General features: G+C 37.6%; 1 protein-coding gene and 1 pseudogene across 1 annotated transcript; one reads left to right on the top strand and one right to left on the bottom strand.

Moving 5' to 3' along the window:
* Window positions 1-11,872, bottom strand: part of LOC147497289 (T-complex protein 1 subunit delta-like) — a 60,431-nt pseudogene extending 48,559 nt beyond the window's left edge.
* Window positions 11,873-15,908: 4,036 nt separating this feature from the next.
* Window positions 15,909-16,538, top strand: LOC147497288 (uncharacterized). Its single transcript, XM_086562830.1, has one exon. It carries the CDS (start codon window positions 15,909-15,911, stop codon window positions 16,536-16,538), a length of 630 nt encoding a protein of 209 aa, XP_086418956.1.
* Window positions 16,539-17,258: the final 720 nt, after the last annotated feature.

The raw sequence follows: 17,258 nt of genomic DNA, 5'->3' as shown, positions 1-17,258 counted from the left end.
TAGAGGTGTGTGGATAGTAGTTAGAGGTGTACTAGATACTAGATAGACTTGTTTGTTGCCGTGTAATTACGTTTGTTGTTTTGTTCGACCGGACCTTAATCTCATGCAAGACTAAGTTGAGCTTAACTAAACATGCAACACTCCAAACAATTCTGATATACTAGTAGAAAACCTCTAACCGAAATGCGAGGTATGGAAGAAAGGAATACCGATAAGCGTCCTTGCTTCGCTTTTATGAATAGCGTCTTGTAAATGCAGCGTGTTCGGTGTATATAAAGAGATTAGAACACTGAAAAATATGAAAGATCAAAGTTTGAATCAAGACTGTGGAAATCCGGAATTTTAACATTTCGGCCAGCATCAAGTAATTTTCAGATTACAGTGTTTTTAGGGCGGGTCGCGCTCGATGGGAAGTCGAAGTTCCATGTTTGAGCGCCGGTCGCTTTGTATGAATGCTGGCCTCGGTGGTAAACAAAATTCCAGTAACTTAGCGCGGGTCGCGCTCTCCTTGCATGCTGGCCCCCGGTATTTTCTCGAATTTGTCACGCTTGAAATGGGCAACCACAGTATGAAACAAACAAGGGTGGGTGGGTTTAATGGGACTTAAAATTGACTACTTCTACTATGAAAACAATGCTAAAGTGTAACTAAGATGGCAGCGGGGCCATTTGATAAAAGTAAAATGAATAGTCTACCTACGAAATGAACGATGAATTCACAACGTAAGTAAACTTAAACTATTTTCGTGTCTATTATCAAAGCTTCTACTCTCGATAATTTGCACTAAGTGGAGTAGGAAGTTCGTTCCACTCCTAGTACCCTAGCATGGATTGTTTCCTAAGTCTAAGAAATCAGTCTTAAATCTAATGAGAGCTTTACGAAATGTTATGCTAACAAGTCTCGTTAATTTAAATAACAAGATATAATATAAACTAAAGTTAATCTACGAAGCTACGGAAATACGATTGTTTGACTCTAGATAAAGAAATAGAGGGGAATTAAATCCACCTCGAATCCAACTTAATAACCTAGTATAGATTGTCGTATCTCGATTCTTACGTTTTAACGGCAAGAATTTCGAGTCTAATCCCTAGTGTTCATGGCATTCCTACCGGATACTAACTAGCATGTGAGGTCGTCCACCCATTCTCATGGCGAAACACGACCTTCTAGAGTGGAATAGATTCTACTACCAAATTCTATACTAACCACTAAGTTTTCATCAAGGCTTCATCAACCCCTCTAATGGAGGTTTAGCCTTGAGTCATCAAACTAACATTTCCCATTGAATCTAAACTAAACATAATGTAAGAAATTGAGATTTACTTAATTAACAATAATGAATCTAATTTAATGGCTGGAATGGAATAATATATAGAATTCTAGATCTAGTTTTATTAATAGATTAAGTTTTAGTTCCATTTCAATTCCTGTTTTAGATTAAATCTTTGAATGATTGTTCTTGATTGATTAGATTAATAAAATAGTTAGTTGTCAATTTCGAATTTCGTCATTTCCATTCTAGATCTAAATTAAATTCTTGTTATTATTCCATTCCAGCCATTAAATTAGATTCATTATTGTTAATTAAGTAAATCTCAATTTCTTACATTATGTTTAGTTTAGATTCAATGGGAAATGTTAGTTTGATGACTCAAGGCTAAACCTCCATTAGAGGGGTTGATGAAGCCTTGATGAAAACTTAGTGGTTAGTATAGAATTTGGTAGTAGAATCTATTCCACTCTAGAAGGTTGTGTTTCGCCATGAGAATGAGTGGACGACCTCACATGCTAGTTAGTATCCGGTAGGAATGCCATGAACACTAGGGATTAGACTCGAAATTCTTGCCGCTAAAACGTAAGAATCGAGATAATGACAATCTATACTAGGTTATTAAGTTGGATTCGAGGTGGATTTAATTCCCTCTATTTCTTTATCTAGAGTCAAACAATCGTATTTCCGTAGCTTCGTAGATTAACTTTAGTTTATATTATATCTTGTTATTTAAATTAACGCGTCTTGTTAGCATAACATTTCGTAAAGCTCTCATTAGATTTAAGACTGATTTCTTAGACTTAGGAAACAATCCATGCTAGGGTACTAGGAGTGGAACGAACTTCCTACTCCACTTAGTGCAATTCGCATCGAGAGTAGAAGCTTTGATAATAGACACGAAAATAGTTTAAGTTTACTTACGTTGTGAATTCATCGTTCATTTCGTAGGTAGACTATTCATTTTACTTTTATCAGTTACCCATCATCTAAGATGATGACTTTGGGTATGCCAAACCTATAGACAATATTGTTCCAAATGAACTTTTTGACGTCTTGTTCCCAAATGAAGACATGGAGAATTGCTTCCATCCACTTGGTAAAGTAATCCATCGCGACTAGTAAGAATCTGCTTTTAACCACGTGGTCATGGGTTCGATCCCCACAAATGGCGCCACAAGATGTAGGGGATTTTTTGAGTATCCCCTGATTCTCCTCTGTGCCTTGTGATTTACAGAGCCCTGTTCTTAAGTGAGAAGGGATGAGATGATATGGAGTTCAGGGTTGAACCGCCTGGCGGCTGCCTACGTATCTCCTTGTTTATTTAGGAGAATCAAACCCTATTTTGCGTAGTTTCTAAGAGCAAATTCCTATGGTTTATATAGGAAGAGCTTTAAGAGTCCTAGGGTTAGGGTTGTTCTCCCCGCTTGTGAGTTCCCTTCCATCTTTGGACTATACCTTCCTTTTAGGAATTCTCTCTTTATAGAAGTCTGAATCTAGACCATATCTTATTAGAGGTAGGTTTCCTTGTTGATCATAATGTCCCACCGTATATGGGAAGATTACATCTAAAAGGTAACTCTTAAAGATATGTCATCACGATTTCTTCTTTCTCATCAAAGATTGCCCTCTTCAGTTTCTTTCTATTCAGGAACTGTCCATATCAGTTCCTAACAGCTTGGAGAGTTGTTATGCTTAGAGGCGGTCAGTCACGTGCCTGCCACATGCCTACTAAACACTCGTGCTAAACACAAGATCACTTATTCGCTGAACTAATCCGATAGTCCTCATCTCATTCTAGACATCTATAGGCCTGGGTTATTTCCCATACACGTGTCATCTATCCAATAATGGGAAATCCCCCTTACGCCAAGTTTCAAGGAGAAAAAACCTTTTAAAGCCTAGTCAAAGTCAACTCAGGAAGAAGAAGAGCAAAAAGGTCAATAAAACTTCAGCAGGCCGTATCTTTGGATTCAAATCTCAGAATTGGGCCTATTATATGTCAAAATAACTGGCTCGGAAAGTGCTTTCTAATGGTCTTTGCCTCGACCCAATTAGAGTAGTAAAAGTGGATGAAAAGGCTATTATAGTAAATTCCACCAGAGAGAACCCTTTTGGGACATAAGTATATAGGTTTTAGGCTTGATTTAGTGGCCCAAAATACAACTTCCAATCCCATGCACAAAATTATAACCTAAACCCTTACTTTATAAAGAGGTTTAGGGCATAACAATAGCTCTCTCACTCAGTAGTTTAATTTAATTAGGATTTAATATTCTTTCCTCCAACCTCCATTAAAACACCATAGTTTCATTAATTAAGTTTTTTTCTCTTTCTATTATCTCCTATTCTTATTCTTTTGTTCATGATAGTCCCATGAATCAAAGTTAAACCTCCATTGGAGGGTGTTTGAATGAAGCTTTGATGAGGACTTGATTTGTTAGAATAAAGTATTTGTTTAAGAGCTTCAAGTCTAGGTTTTTCTCTACTTAGAAATAAAGAAAGTTAACCTAGACAAGAGAATATATAATGAGTTTGCCATGAGAATGAGAACAAACTTTCTCTCATGCTAATTAGTTATGACTAGAGATACCATAAATGATTAGGGACCATTAAAGGTCTAGTCTTTATGTTTGCACCTTGTGTGAAAATATAAAGACTAGGGTTTTCTAAACAACTCTATTATAGCATGTTAGGAATTCATCAAAGTGGATTCGAACTTTTTCTATTCTTCTCCATATTTTATTAAATTGCTTTAGTTAATTTAGTATAAATTAAATTCATAAGTTTAGTTTTACAGTATAAATTCACATCTATAAATATTGCTCTCACCACTGTTTCCTTGTATTTGATTAGTTAAATTCGCTTATGTCTAGAGAATTAAAAGTGGAACGACTCCGTACTTTATATATAGCATGAATATATATGTTGAGAGTAGGAAATAATAATTGATAATATAAGAATAAGTTAGAGAAATCTTCTGTTTTTACGTTTATCAAATGGCGTCCCTGCCATCTTAATTTCTTTAGACGTGAATTCTACTAGTGAATTCAAGTGAAACAGCCTGAATTCACCCACCCACCATGCTGTTTTTCACATCTGTTTTGCTTTATTTCTATACATTCTTTCTAGACTCGTGACTGTGTTTTTGTTTGCTGCAACTGGTTTTCCAAAACAAGGTCTCAAAATAGTCCATGTACACACAGAGAACTTCTTGGACAAGTTTGGCGTATTGCATTGTGATTTTAAAGGGCGCCCGCCCCGTATTATACCTATATTGGAGAGCACACGCCCCCTAAACTACAGTAAACACACTTTGAGTTTTTCACACAGTTAGTAATTTGGACTCTTGAGCACTCTCCAGTATTCATTTGGGCCCAAACACCTTTCTGAAAAGCCTAGTCCTAAAAAACCCAGTTGTTGTCAGGTTTAAACACAACCCAATTTAGAAATCTAGTCCACAAAGCCCACCAGAAAAACAACCCACTTCTTTTTGCAAAAACCCAGCCCATAGTTTAAAGCCCAGATCTAGACCCGCTAAAACAACCTAAGGTCCAACCCATTAGGACCTATCCAAGCCCACTGGAGAAAGCATGTTTCTCCATTCCTTAGTACAAGGGACACCCGCCCCCTCGTTACCCTATATCCAAGGGTGCACGCCCTCTGAAGTAGGTCTGATTGCTCTTCCCTTTTACAGGTTACTTACAGGTAACATCTTGGATCCAAATACGTGCTGGTATGGTGCTTTAGGCTTTTACAATACGTTGTTACTCGTGCTAGCATTGAAGGCGCTAGTAAGCATAGCACACCAAAACGTTTCAGTGCACACCATAACAAGTCGTTTCAGTGCACACCAAAGCGGTCCTCCCATGTCGTTTGAGAGTTGGCTCTCGGGTTTTTCCATGGAATGGTCTCATCATGTCATTTGTGTGTAAATGCAAGCAGTACCACTGGGTCGTTTGGGGCCTCTATTGGGCGACATAGCTGGGTCGTTCAGACTAAAATAATTGAGAAGTTCTAAACCAAAGAAATTCCTGATTAACCAATGATTAGCTTGATTAACCAATGAAAATTAATTACATAAACACCAATTACACTTTTCATATACATAAACACCAAACACTTTTCTTATATTACAAATCATTAATCGACCATAATTGTACAATAATTGATTTAAACAATGACGTGCAAAATTGAATTAGCAATGATCAATAATCAACACACCCCAATTGAATTAGCAAAATTGAAATCCAATTTAAAAAATTGGGTTAGGAGCAACACAATTAGTTGCACCAACAAAATTACATGCACTCTATTATGACATAATCTATGTATGACCAAGTTAAAACATGTAATCAAATATGCCAAAATCTAAAATAATGTAATCAAGCATAGCAAAATCTAAAATAATAATTTGTTTTATATCTAAACTTGTTATTTTCAATTTTCTTTTTTCAATTGGGAATTATAAACTAGTTTAGGGTTTAGGGTTTACAAATTTCGTACCAACATAAAATATTTTAATTTTAAACATATTTCACTCAATTATCCAAATCTAAAATAATAATTTATTTTATATCTAAACTTGTTATTTTCCATTTTTTTTTCAATTGTGAATCATAAACTAGTTTAGGGTTTAGGGTTTACAAATTTCGTACCAACAAAAAAAAAAATTTAATTTCAAACATATTTCACTCAATTATCCAAATCTAAAATAATAATTTGTTTTATACCTAAACTTCTTATTTTCCATTTTATTTTTTCAATTGTGAATCATAAACTAGTTTAGGGTTTACAAATTTTGTACCAACATAAAAAAATTTAATTTCAAACATATTTCACTCAATTATCCAAATCTAAAATAATATTTTGTTTTATACCTAAACTTGCTATTTTCCATTTTCTTTTTTTAATTGTGAATTATAAACTAATTTGATGTTTGGGGTTTGGGGTTTAGGGTTTACAAATTTTGTACCAGCATAAAAAGTTTTAATTTCAAACATATTTCACTCAATTATTCGAAATATATCAAAATTTCAAACAACTTTACATTGAATACTCAAGTTTCTCATTTACTCCTGATAGAGTTATATACTAAAAGCATTACTTTTGTATTAACTCTAATTCTTTATATTTTGAATGAGAATCATATGGACAAATGTTATGCATATTATATATGTTATTAGTTATATGCATGCGTCTAATACTTTATGTTGTAGATGATATGGTGTGTGGTGATACACAGAAGATCATATCATCAGTACCTTATAAAGTATAAGTAAACGTTCACAACCTAGATGTATTTGGACAAACCATTGGTACGGTTGTAGTATAATCTGGTACTAGTCCATCTTGACTACAGGATTACACTAGTACACTTTGGTGTATTGAATAGGACTAAGTGAGGTTGTTTCTCTTTATACTGACTATATAAGAGAACAAGCACCTCTGTTATTATAGATGTTTGTCCTCTTAATCCGGATATAATAACGAGCACTTACATGCATTGTACATTGCTTTAAATCATCAATGAGTGAGATTCATTTGTGAATCAACAAACTCGATGGATTGGGTAATGACATTGTATGTAAGGTGTGCTGTTGATTATAGAAGGAATCCGTGACCCGCAGGAAGTCGGGCTAATGATGTCCCCTTGAAGAGCTCATAATGATTGTCATGTAAACCCTGCAGGTGGATTTAATCGGACATGACAATGAGGTTGAGTGGTACTACTCAAGGACATAAGAAGTTGATTAATGTAGTTGTCAGTGACTTGACTTAATCAACGGGCATTCGATATCTTAAACACGGGGAGATAAACAAGCATATAATATGGAGCCTATAAACGTAATACATGTAATTTGGGATTAGGGCGGTAGTGCAATAATGGCCTTTAGTGGAATAAGCCATTTGTTGACGGACTTGGGTCGTGTGTTCTGGGCGAACATGGGAAGCCCAAGCCCGTCAGGAGGCCCAACCTTATTTTCTCCTCATGGTCCCTGTTGTAGCCTATAAAAAGAAACCCTTCTTCTTGGCCGTTTTTTACACTAAGAGAAACTCATGTTTTGCTCAAGAAAGACAAGTTCCAAATTCAGTTCTGATCTTGTGAGGTGAGAGAGGCCAAGAGAGAAAGAGGGGGCTAGTAGATCGTTGCCCACACAACGTCCATTCTAAGGATAGGAATACAATAGAAGATCAAGAGATTGCTGATTTCATAGATCTTGGATTCTTAGAGATATCACAACTGATCTAAATGTATAATTCTAAACAAAATCGTGAGAACCTTTATTCCGCTGTGCATGGTTTTCACGGTTTGTAAACTGCGACTATAACGGTTCCTACAACTCTTTACTTTTTTTTTCATACTTAATCAAAACCCAATCAAATACTCAAGTTTCTCATTTACTCCTTACTATTTTCATACTCAATCAAAACCTAATCAAAATCCTAAATGGAACACGAAGATGAAGAAGAAGCATTTGAGGTAATGTTTAGGGTGCAGCGACAAATTAGAGAAGGAGAAACGAGAAGAAATGTTGAAGGTGAAGAACAACCAATAGAAAGTGAAGAAGTGGAAAAAAATGTTGAAGGTCGAGAAATTATAATAGAAAATGAAGAAATAGAAGATGCGACTAGTCGAGCAAATAAGATGCTGAGAAATCGTCGAGGACGAAGACAACCAAACCTAAATAATGAGGTAACCAATTACAACTACAATTTACAAACACATTAGAATGAGTACAAAACATTTGATTGATTGAATGAATGAATCTACAAGAGAGTATTAATTAGAATGAATGCAACACACTTGATTGATTGCAAGTACAATTTGGTATCAACAACATTTAGAACCTGAGCCCAAACGACATAGTTAGGTCATTTGGGGACTCTATCAGCTGACATGACTGGGTCGTTTAGATCCTCGGTTGAACAACATAGCTGGGTCATTTGGACCCTATTGGCCGATGTAATTGGATAGTTTGGAAACTCTATAGGCCAACATGGCTGGGTCGTTTGGACTAAATTTAATGAGAAGTTCAATTTTTTTTTGGTGACTTTGTAATCCCTCATTACACAAATTGTTTTAGACTTTTATTTTATTCTATATGTAGGATCCTTTGTCGCGATCCAAGAACCGATCCTCTACAAACTCGAATGACGTGGATGATTGTCAACCGATTTTAAGTGATACAACATAAATATTTCCTACAGAAGTGGTATGATGGAGTAGGCATTGATTTAATTTGTTTTGATTTTCCAAATGAAATGTTATTAGTGTATTAATAATAGTTGTTGTTATTTTATGTGTTTAGGTCTTTCATACACGTAGTGAGGCAATTAGTTGGGCAACTGCTAGAGGAAAATAAGTTAATGTGGTTGTGGTAATTGAAAAGTTAGAGTATGCTAAGGGAAACCGAGTAGCAAGGTTGAATTTGGCTTGCGAGTGCTCGGGTGTGTATCGGTCACACAAGAAGGAAGGTGAAGAGAGGGCTAATAAGAGAAAGTCGGGAAGCAAGAAATCGGAGTGTCCATTTAAGTTAAAAGGTGTTTTCCAACACGGCATTGTCGATAGTTGCAAAATAGAAGTTAGAAATGGTATTCACAACCATGTATTGGCGAAGACCCTTGAAGGACATTCATTTGCTACTCGTTTAATCATTCCAGAGTTCGAATACTTATCAGAGATGAGTAAGTGTGGAATAAAGCCTAAATTTTTTTTGAATTCCATCAAGAATAGGTATCATGAAAACATATCTAGTATATCCCAAGTTTATACTGCAAGGTAGAAGGTGAGGAGATTGGATATGAATGGTCTCACGCAATTGCAGAGATTGCATGAGTTGTTAGCAAAATAACATTATTTTGAGGAGTTGAGAAAGGATAAGAATACCGAGGAGATAACAGGGTTGTTATGGGCCGCCCATCTAGAAGGTGATAAGTTGGTGCGGACTTTTCAAACAGTTTTCATGTTAGACGTCACCTACAAAACTAACAGGTATCGGTGGCCTCTCGTACAGTTTGTTGGGGTGAGTTCAACATGGAAGTCTTTCACCGTGTGTCAGGTGCTACTTCAGTCCGAAATAACAGTTAACTATGAGTGGGCCCTGGGTCAGTTTAGTGGCTTGCTTGGTGACAAAAGCCCATTCTTGATTGTGTCTGACAGGGACTTGGCTGTGATGAGTGTCGCTGATAAAGGTTTCCCTAACGTACACAAGTATCTATGTAGATGGCATATCGCTTCGTGCGTCCGTTCAAAAGGTTACGATATTTTTCCAAGAAGAGAACTTGTAGAGAAGGCCCAGTTCTCATGGAACATTGTAGTCAAATCAAAGACAGAGGTTATTTTCCAGTGTAGAAATGATGCTTTGGAAAAATATTATAGGGTTGAGTACTCTAATTTTGTTAGTTATTTGCGAGAGACTTGGTTTCCTCACAGGGATCGATTCGTATGTTGTTGGACTAACTAACACATTCACTTTGGGAGTACAACGACCAATAAAGTTGAAGGGTCTCATGCTCAGGTGAAATGTGTACTAGGAAATGCAAATTGTTATGATTTTTTTAGTATGTTTAGCTTAATCCACCAGATTCTAGATATCTAGATGTCTGAGATTAGAGCTACTTTCGAGAAGAGTATAAATGTAACTCAGCTCCACCACCAAATTATGTTATTTCATGAACCCAGAGGCCTTGTCTCATGCAAATGTTTGGACTTGCTTTCTGAAGAAATAGATAACCACGTAAAATGTGTTAAAGATGGAAAGATCAGGTGTTAGTGCTATTTTCACACGAGCCATGGACTACCATGTGCTTACAAATTAATTGAGTTTGGAGAGCAAGAGCAGTCCATCCCTTTGACTGCAAGAGCGGTCCATCTCCAAAAACACCCACACCACACCAAGAAAGAAGGCTTCTCCAAAATGACCCACCCAAAACACCGACACCACACCAACAAAGAAGGCTTCTCCAAAAATACCCACACTACACCAAGAAAGAAACCTTCTCTAAAAACACCAAATATAACCACACCAAGAAATAAGGCTTCTCCAAAAACAACCACACCATGAAATGTGAAAGATGGGGTAGACTTTGGAAAGATGAGGGGTCCTAAATATTATGGGTTGGATATTCTTGAAGAATTACAGAAATATATTGTTAGAGTCAATGACCCTGTTAGCGATGGCAACTGTGGGTATAGAGCTATGTGTATTGCAATAGGAAGAAGTCAAGAAGATTGGCTGCAGATGAGAAAAGAGTTGTACCAAGAGCTTATTGACCACCTCCCCCTTTATTGTACTTTGTACAGTCAAAATGAGGTTGTTTTTGTGAATAAAACAATCCCACATGAAGAAGGTTACACACCTTTAAATAAGTTAACATTCTTATAAAAAAATATATAATTAACAATAAAAAGAATCCACAAAATACTTAATTTTACCTATAAAGGAGTCATGAAGCCTAAAACACCTTTCACCTTCGCACACGTGGCAGTCCCAAGTCTTCTATAAAAAAGGCAAAAATTGTTCCACCCCACGCATAGTCTCTGATCTCACTGAATTTCAGCAACAACCTCAAATAATAAACATGCACTCCAGACCCAGACTTATCGGTGAAGAGAGTACATCCAATAAAAAATAATAGATAAGCTCTTACAGCCCGCTGTATTTCCGTCAAAGTCGACACCTTCCTCTTTGCCTTTCCATCTTTATCCTTATCATGGACCTTCCCAGCAAACTAGCTCTGCAGGAATTCTAGCCTTATCTTTGAAATGAACCAATTCACGTCCATCTCCTCCTTAATAAGAGGTAGCGAGATACCCAGAGCACGGTGTAGGAGATTCTCCGATTGTTCACGGCTTAACTCCGTTTTCCCTTCCCCTGCTTTGCCTCTAATCGCAACGCCTAAGATTTGGGAGACATCATCTAAAGTCACAGTTATCTCCCCAAACGGCATATAGAAGGTGTTGGTCTCTGGATGCCACCTCTCCACAAACGCAGAGACCAACGATGGATCATGATGCTTTTAATACCCAAATACAATATCATAAAACCTAGTCCTCTTAAGCTTTCTTTCAAATCTGGGAGAGTTTTTGAACTTATTCATGACATCCCTTTGGCTTAACTTGGATAGATGCAGGACACACTTCAACACTCCGCGCTCTGGCTAAAACAACAAAGACTCAATGAGGAGAAACAAAAGGTTTTGTAAAGGTAAAGGAAAATCAAGATACTAAGTCTATGATAATACCTTCTTTTCCCAAACATCGCGAGCCACATGCACCACATAGTCATATAGAAGCTTTAATTCATTAGAGCCACCACCATATACATGTCGTGTGTACTCCAAATCATCCTTGGATTTTCTCACATAATCTCCTACTAGAGGTGTTTTGACTTCCACCAGTGCTTCAACTTCCACCAATTCTTCCAAATCATCATCCTCCTTATCGTCGTCATCCTCTTCATCACCCTCCTCATCACTAGACTCTTCCCTAGACTATTCCCCATCATCGCCCTCCTTACCTGAGTCTTCCCCATCATCATCCCCATCACTTTCAACTACACTCTTCCCACGATCCATTGTTACATCCACATCCATATCTACATCTAAATCTTTATCTACATCATCTAAATCTTTATCTACATCTAAATCTTTGACATTAATATCACCCTCACTCTTAGTTTCACTATCATTCTCAGTATCTACATTACTTAGAACAACCTCTTTTTGGTCCCCTCTACGCACTGAGGCCGAGGTGCTCACTCCCCTTCTACTCTTTTTCTCTCCTTCTACATCACCTACATTACTAGGATCAACATCATCCAATTTTTTATCGCCTCTACAGATTGAATCTGATATATTTGACCCCCTAACTCTCTTCTTTTCAAGCTCAGGCGTGTCACCGCAACTCGAAGAGGAACCGCCGCCACCAAACAACTTCTACACACCCTTAAATGTAGATTTCTCTACATTCTCGACATTCTTTGATCGAGGACCCATTGGTACAAAGAAAAATAAAAAAAAGTATTAATAACTATGATAAGTTTAATCAAATCTAAATCATATTCTGATTTTTAACATTACTATTACAGTTCCTGAGCTTCCAAAAATTCCAACAATGATTACTTCGCAATGAAACAAATGGCATAATTGGTATACCACTAAGATTATTAAAAGAAAAATCAAACACCATTAAATTCAAACAATTTCAAATAGATAATGGAATCGAACTAGATAAATTGCCATGTTCAATACAAATGGACCTAGTCTTAAAACAATGCTTGAACAATGCACCAGGTATACTTCCATAAAACTTATTTCTCGACAAATCAAGTAACCGAAGATTCTAAAACTAACCAATAAAATTACTACATTCTTGACATTCTAAAACTAACCAACATTACATTACTACTCAAATTAAGCTTCCATATATTCACCATTCCAACGTATTCGACCAAATATATTGCCCGTAAATCGGTTCCCATACAATGAATGATAATATTCTTAATGACTTTAAACACGATAAACACAGCATTATAGGGTTGTTACTGATAATCACCCAAAAATGTAGCTTAAACCCCTTAATAGTATTTTACTTAGTCCAATTATGTTTATAATAAATGAGAGTTAGTACTGTTTACGTGTTTTTGTGCATTTCAGGACTTGAAGTTAATTAGGTGACTAAAAACATCACTTTTGCATGGAAAATGAGTCAAGATGATTGTCAAGGAAGTTCTATGTTTAAAGCCCAAGAATCAGGAAGAAAAATATTTTTCAAGCCCAGTCAAAGCTAGAAAGTCAAAGTCAATCCGGGTAGAAAAAGAATAGAAAAGTCAATAGAACTTCAATAGGCCATATCTTTAGACTCGTAGCTCAGAATTGGGCCTAGTTTATGTCAAAACGACTGGCTCGGAACCATCTTTCCAATGAAGCTAGTCTTGCTACAATCAAAACTGTAAAAGTGCATGAAAAGGGCATGAAATTAATTTCTAGCAGTTGTGGCCTCTTTAGACTTGACCTAGTGGAGTTTGGGCTCACTTCAGAGGCCCAATGTCCCCCTTTTTGTCCCATGCACGAAAATATAACCATAACCCTCTCCTATATAAAGAGGGTTAAGGTTAAACTTTCACATCTCTTCTTTTCTCAACTCCTTAGTTTATTATTAGTTTAGTTTAGCTTTAAATTTGGTTTACTTTCTTTAGGTTAGAATAATTCTAGCATTGTAGCCACCATTAATTCCAGTCAAATAAAAGCTTAGTTTCTCAATTTAATTGTCTTTCCAATTATGTCTATCATTTAATCTTTAGTTAATATGATTCCATTAGAGGAGGTTTATGAAGCCATGTGAGAATGATTAACCATTAGTTTTATTGTTTTGCATAAAAGAACTTCAAGTTCTTCATTGTGAGTGTCTAGAGATAGAGCTCATAACAGATAACTAGAGTTGAAAGCCACCACCAAAGAAATTTGTGGTGGAGCTAAACTCTCATGCTAGTGAAACCTCGATCCGAGAAGACTTGGTGTTCACTAGGGATTAAAACAAGCGATTTAATACTAACTAATAGTCAATCGAATCGCGTGGCAGATTAAACCCCTTTTAATATCTTTCCTTATCACATTAATTCTCTGTTTTTCACCCTTAAATCTATTGTTTTAACTCTCACTAGTAAAACATATTTCTAATCTAGACTTGCATTCAAATAGTGTACAACTAGAGTGGTACAAACACAACTACTCCTCCCTCTATTACATGATTTAGAGAGTTTTATATCTTGATAATTACTGATTCTTCATATTCATATCTACTATTTTATAGTCTATTCTAACCATATTTTATCAATGGCGCCGTTTGCCATCTAGTACGTTTACATTACGCGTGTTTAGATTAGAAAATTCTGTTTTTATTATTCACAAAACCAATACTGAAATCCTCCGCTGTCTACAGCGAGAGTTCAAAGGTGGAAGATTTTTTCTTTCTCTTCCTCTCTTTCAGCTACTGGTAAAATCCTCCTTTGGATACAGAGAGAGTTCGTAGCTGGTCAAAACAAGTTTCCTTTGGAATCGGTTATCTTTGAGGTCGATGGCTTCGGTTCCAGTTGGACTCAATAGTGGCCGACATCAAGTAAGGTTCACAAGGTCTTCAGAGGTGGATGGAGCAGAAACATCTCGACAGGGCGAGCTCAGAAACAATCCTGCATCCACCAGAGATTCGTATGCTGATATAGCTCGAGGTAGGATGAAGCAAACAGTGAACATCTTTAACCTTCCACTTCCAACACGCAAAGGAGATAAGCCGGCAATTAAAATCTCCAGAGCTGCGGTGGAAAAAGGAATAGAAGCTTGTAAGTTTGCTTTAATCACTAGGCTGGAGGCTAAATCCCTGAACATGGACACCATCAGATCGGCAGTTACCGCTGAGTGGGGATTGTCTGCAACATTCAAGCTTTCACCCCTGGGGAAAGGATATGTTTTGTTCAGATTCTCTAATGAGGAAGACTATAATCGTATTTTCTTTGGTGGTCCTTGGTTTTTGCAGGGCCAACTGGTTAGATTCACCAAATGGACACCAAACTTTAATATCGATACCCATAGACAAACATCTGCGTATGTGTGGGTTAAGTTTCCAGGTCTGCCTTTTGAATATTGGGAAGTAGAAATACTCATGAGTATGGGACGAGGTCTTAGCTGCCCGATTCGTGTTGATCTGAACTCGCTGGAAAGAACGAATGGATATTATGCCAGCGTCCTGGTTGATATAGACTTAGCCTCTCCAATCCCGGATCAAATATTTGTAGAAGTGCCTGAACTAGGGGTTGAATTCCGCGAGAATCCAATTTGGATCGATCCCTAAGTTTTGCAACAACCGCAAGTGTGTGGGACACCTAGTCAATGTGTAGGAAGACATCAAAAGAAAAAGACTCAATGCCGCAATCTACCACAGAGAATGCAAACAAGGAACAAGGAGGCAATGAACCAGTAGAACAGGAACCGCAGTTGGATAGGAATAGAATGTCCAGGAGTCAGAAAAGGAGACTACAAAGAATCAAGAGAGCACAAGAGTGGAGGCCAAGAACGACAGCAGCCACTAGTAACTCGATGCCTGAAACAAGCCTTATACAACCACAAGAGGTGGAAACTCAGGAAGAGCAAGTGGAGTCTGGGCAGAATGCGCTGGAGAGTGATGATATTATGGTGAATGACAACATAGATTCCTCGATGATTGTGTACATTGGACAACAGGAAGAAAGTAGGGATAGGGAAGCCCAAAGACAGAAGCAAATCAAATCATGAACCTTTGTTATCCGTCATGGAATTCAAGAGAGTCATATGTACAACCTGGAAACAAGTAGATTTCATCTCTTGACAGCTATACAAGACTCTGAGGAATCAGAAATCTCGGAAGTGGAAACTGAGCATTTCCATGATCGTGTTCAGGTAAATAATAGGACGATGTTTGAACTGCTATAATCCGATCGCTTGAAATACTAACTGGGGTCACAACTAGATCTGGGAAACAAGGTGGAAAGAGCAGAGCTGAGGTCGGTAAGCGAAAGGAATCAAATTCAAGAAGTAACAATAGTGGCAAGAAGAGTAGGGGCAGACCTAAAGGCTCCAAGAACCGGAATCATAGATGATGACACCCATGTGCTTCTGGAACGTTAGAGGTGCAAATGATGTTGCGAAAGCGAGGGAAATAAACAAGGTCAGAGTAGAGAAGAAACTTAGCATTTTTTGCTTGCTAGAAACCAAAGTCCGACAAGACAGATATGATTTCATCAGAAACACATGCTGCCCTTTATGGGAGCATATGAATAACTACAGTAAGGATCCTTCTGGCCGTATTTGGATTTGCTGGGATCCGTACTTGATGGAAATCAATAAGATAGCAGAATCTGATCAGTACATCCACTGTAAGGGGAGATACAAACCCAATAACGAAGAGTTCCTTTTAACTGCAGTGTATGCCAGAAACACCAAAAATCTCAGGCAGGTTTTATGGAGAGATTTAATTGCCATAAAGAGTTCACTGAACTTGCCTTGGTGCACAGTTGGAGATTTCAACAACATCACCACAGCGGAGGAACGAAAGGGTGGGAGACCAATGCACCCAAGAGAAGCGGAGGAATTTGTGGACTGTCTGCTCAAAACTGAACTGGCTGACCTGAGATTCGGTGGCTTCTTCTACACATGGCACAACAAGGTGAAGGGCAAAGGCGTAATTATGAGCAAAATTGACGATGTATGGTTAATGTTCCTCGGGTAAATGGGTTTCCCAATTCCAAAGCAGAATTTTTGCCTCACGGTGTTTCGACCACTTTCCTTTCTTCTCCTATCTTGGGATGACGCTGGAGAGGAAGGCGATGCCATTTAGATTCAAGAACTCTTGGCTGGAACAGCCGCACTTCCACTCCATGCTGAAAGAAGTGTGGCAGAACCCTGTTTTCTCCAATCCTATGTATGTTCTAATGCAAAAACTTAAGCTTCTGAAGGAGAGGATAAAGTCGTGGGCTAGGAATAACTTCTCCAACATCCATGAAAGAGTTCAGCAGGCCAGAGAGGACCTATATGACATCCAGAGACAGCTTCAATCAAAGCCATGGGACCCTTATCTGGGACAGAAAGAACATGTAGCATTGCAGAGGTACGGTGAACTGGCAGGTATTGAAATCTCTGAGATCAAAAGCAAGCAAGATAGTGAATGGATGTTAGAAGGAGATAAATGCACAACTTTTTTCTTTAAATCCTTAGAAGAAAAGAAGGCCAGAGCAGGGATATGGTCTCTCCAGAATGCCCAAGGGAATGCTATCACGGGACAGACAGAGGTGAACAAAACCATCATCGATTACTACACTTCTATTCTGGGCACTGAGGCACCGGAGATAAGCGGAGAGAATTTCTTCAATCAGTTACAAGTCCGAAATACCATCTCTGAACATATGAAGACTATCCCGGAAGAGGAGGTTACAAATACCGGAAGTAAAGA

Source organism: Coptis chinensis, chromosome 5 (genome assembly GCF_015680905.1).
Source record: "Coptis chinensis isolate HL-2020 chromosome 5, ASM1568090v1, whole genome shotgun sequence".
Lineage (NCBI taxonomy): Eukaryota > Viridiplantae > Streptophyta > Magnoliopsida > Ranunculales > Ranunculaceae > Coptis > Coptis chinensis.
The sequence above is the reverse complement of the archived record's forward strand: the minus strand, read 5'-3'. Positions and strand labels throughout refer to the sequence as shown.

Coding starts and splice junctions, on each gene's coding strand:
- LOC147497288 (XM_086562830.1), top strand. CDS start 15,909: ATGACACCCATGTGCTTCTGGAACGTTAGAGGTGCAAATGATGTTGCG.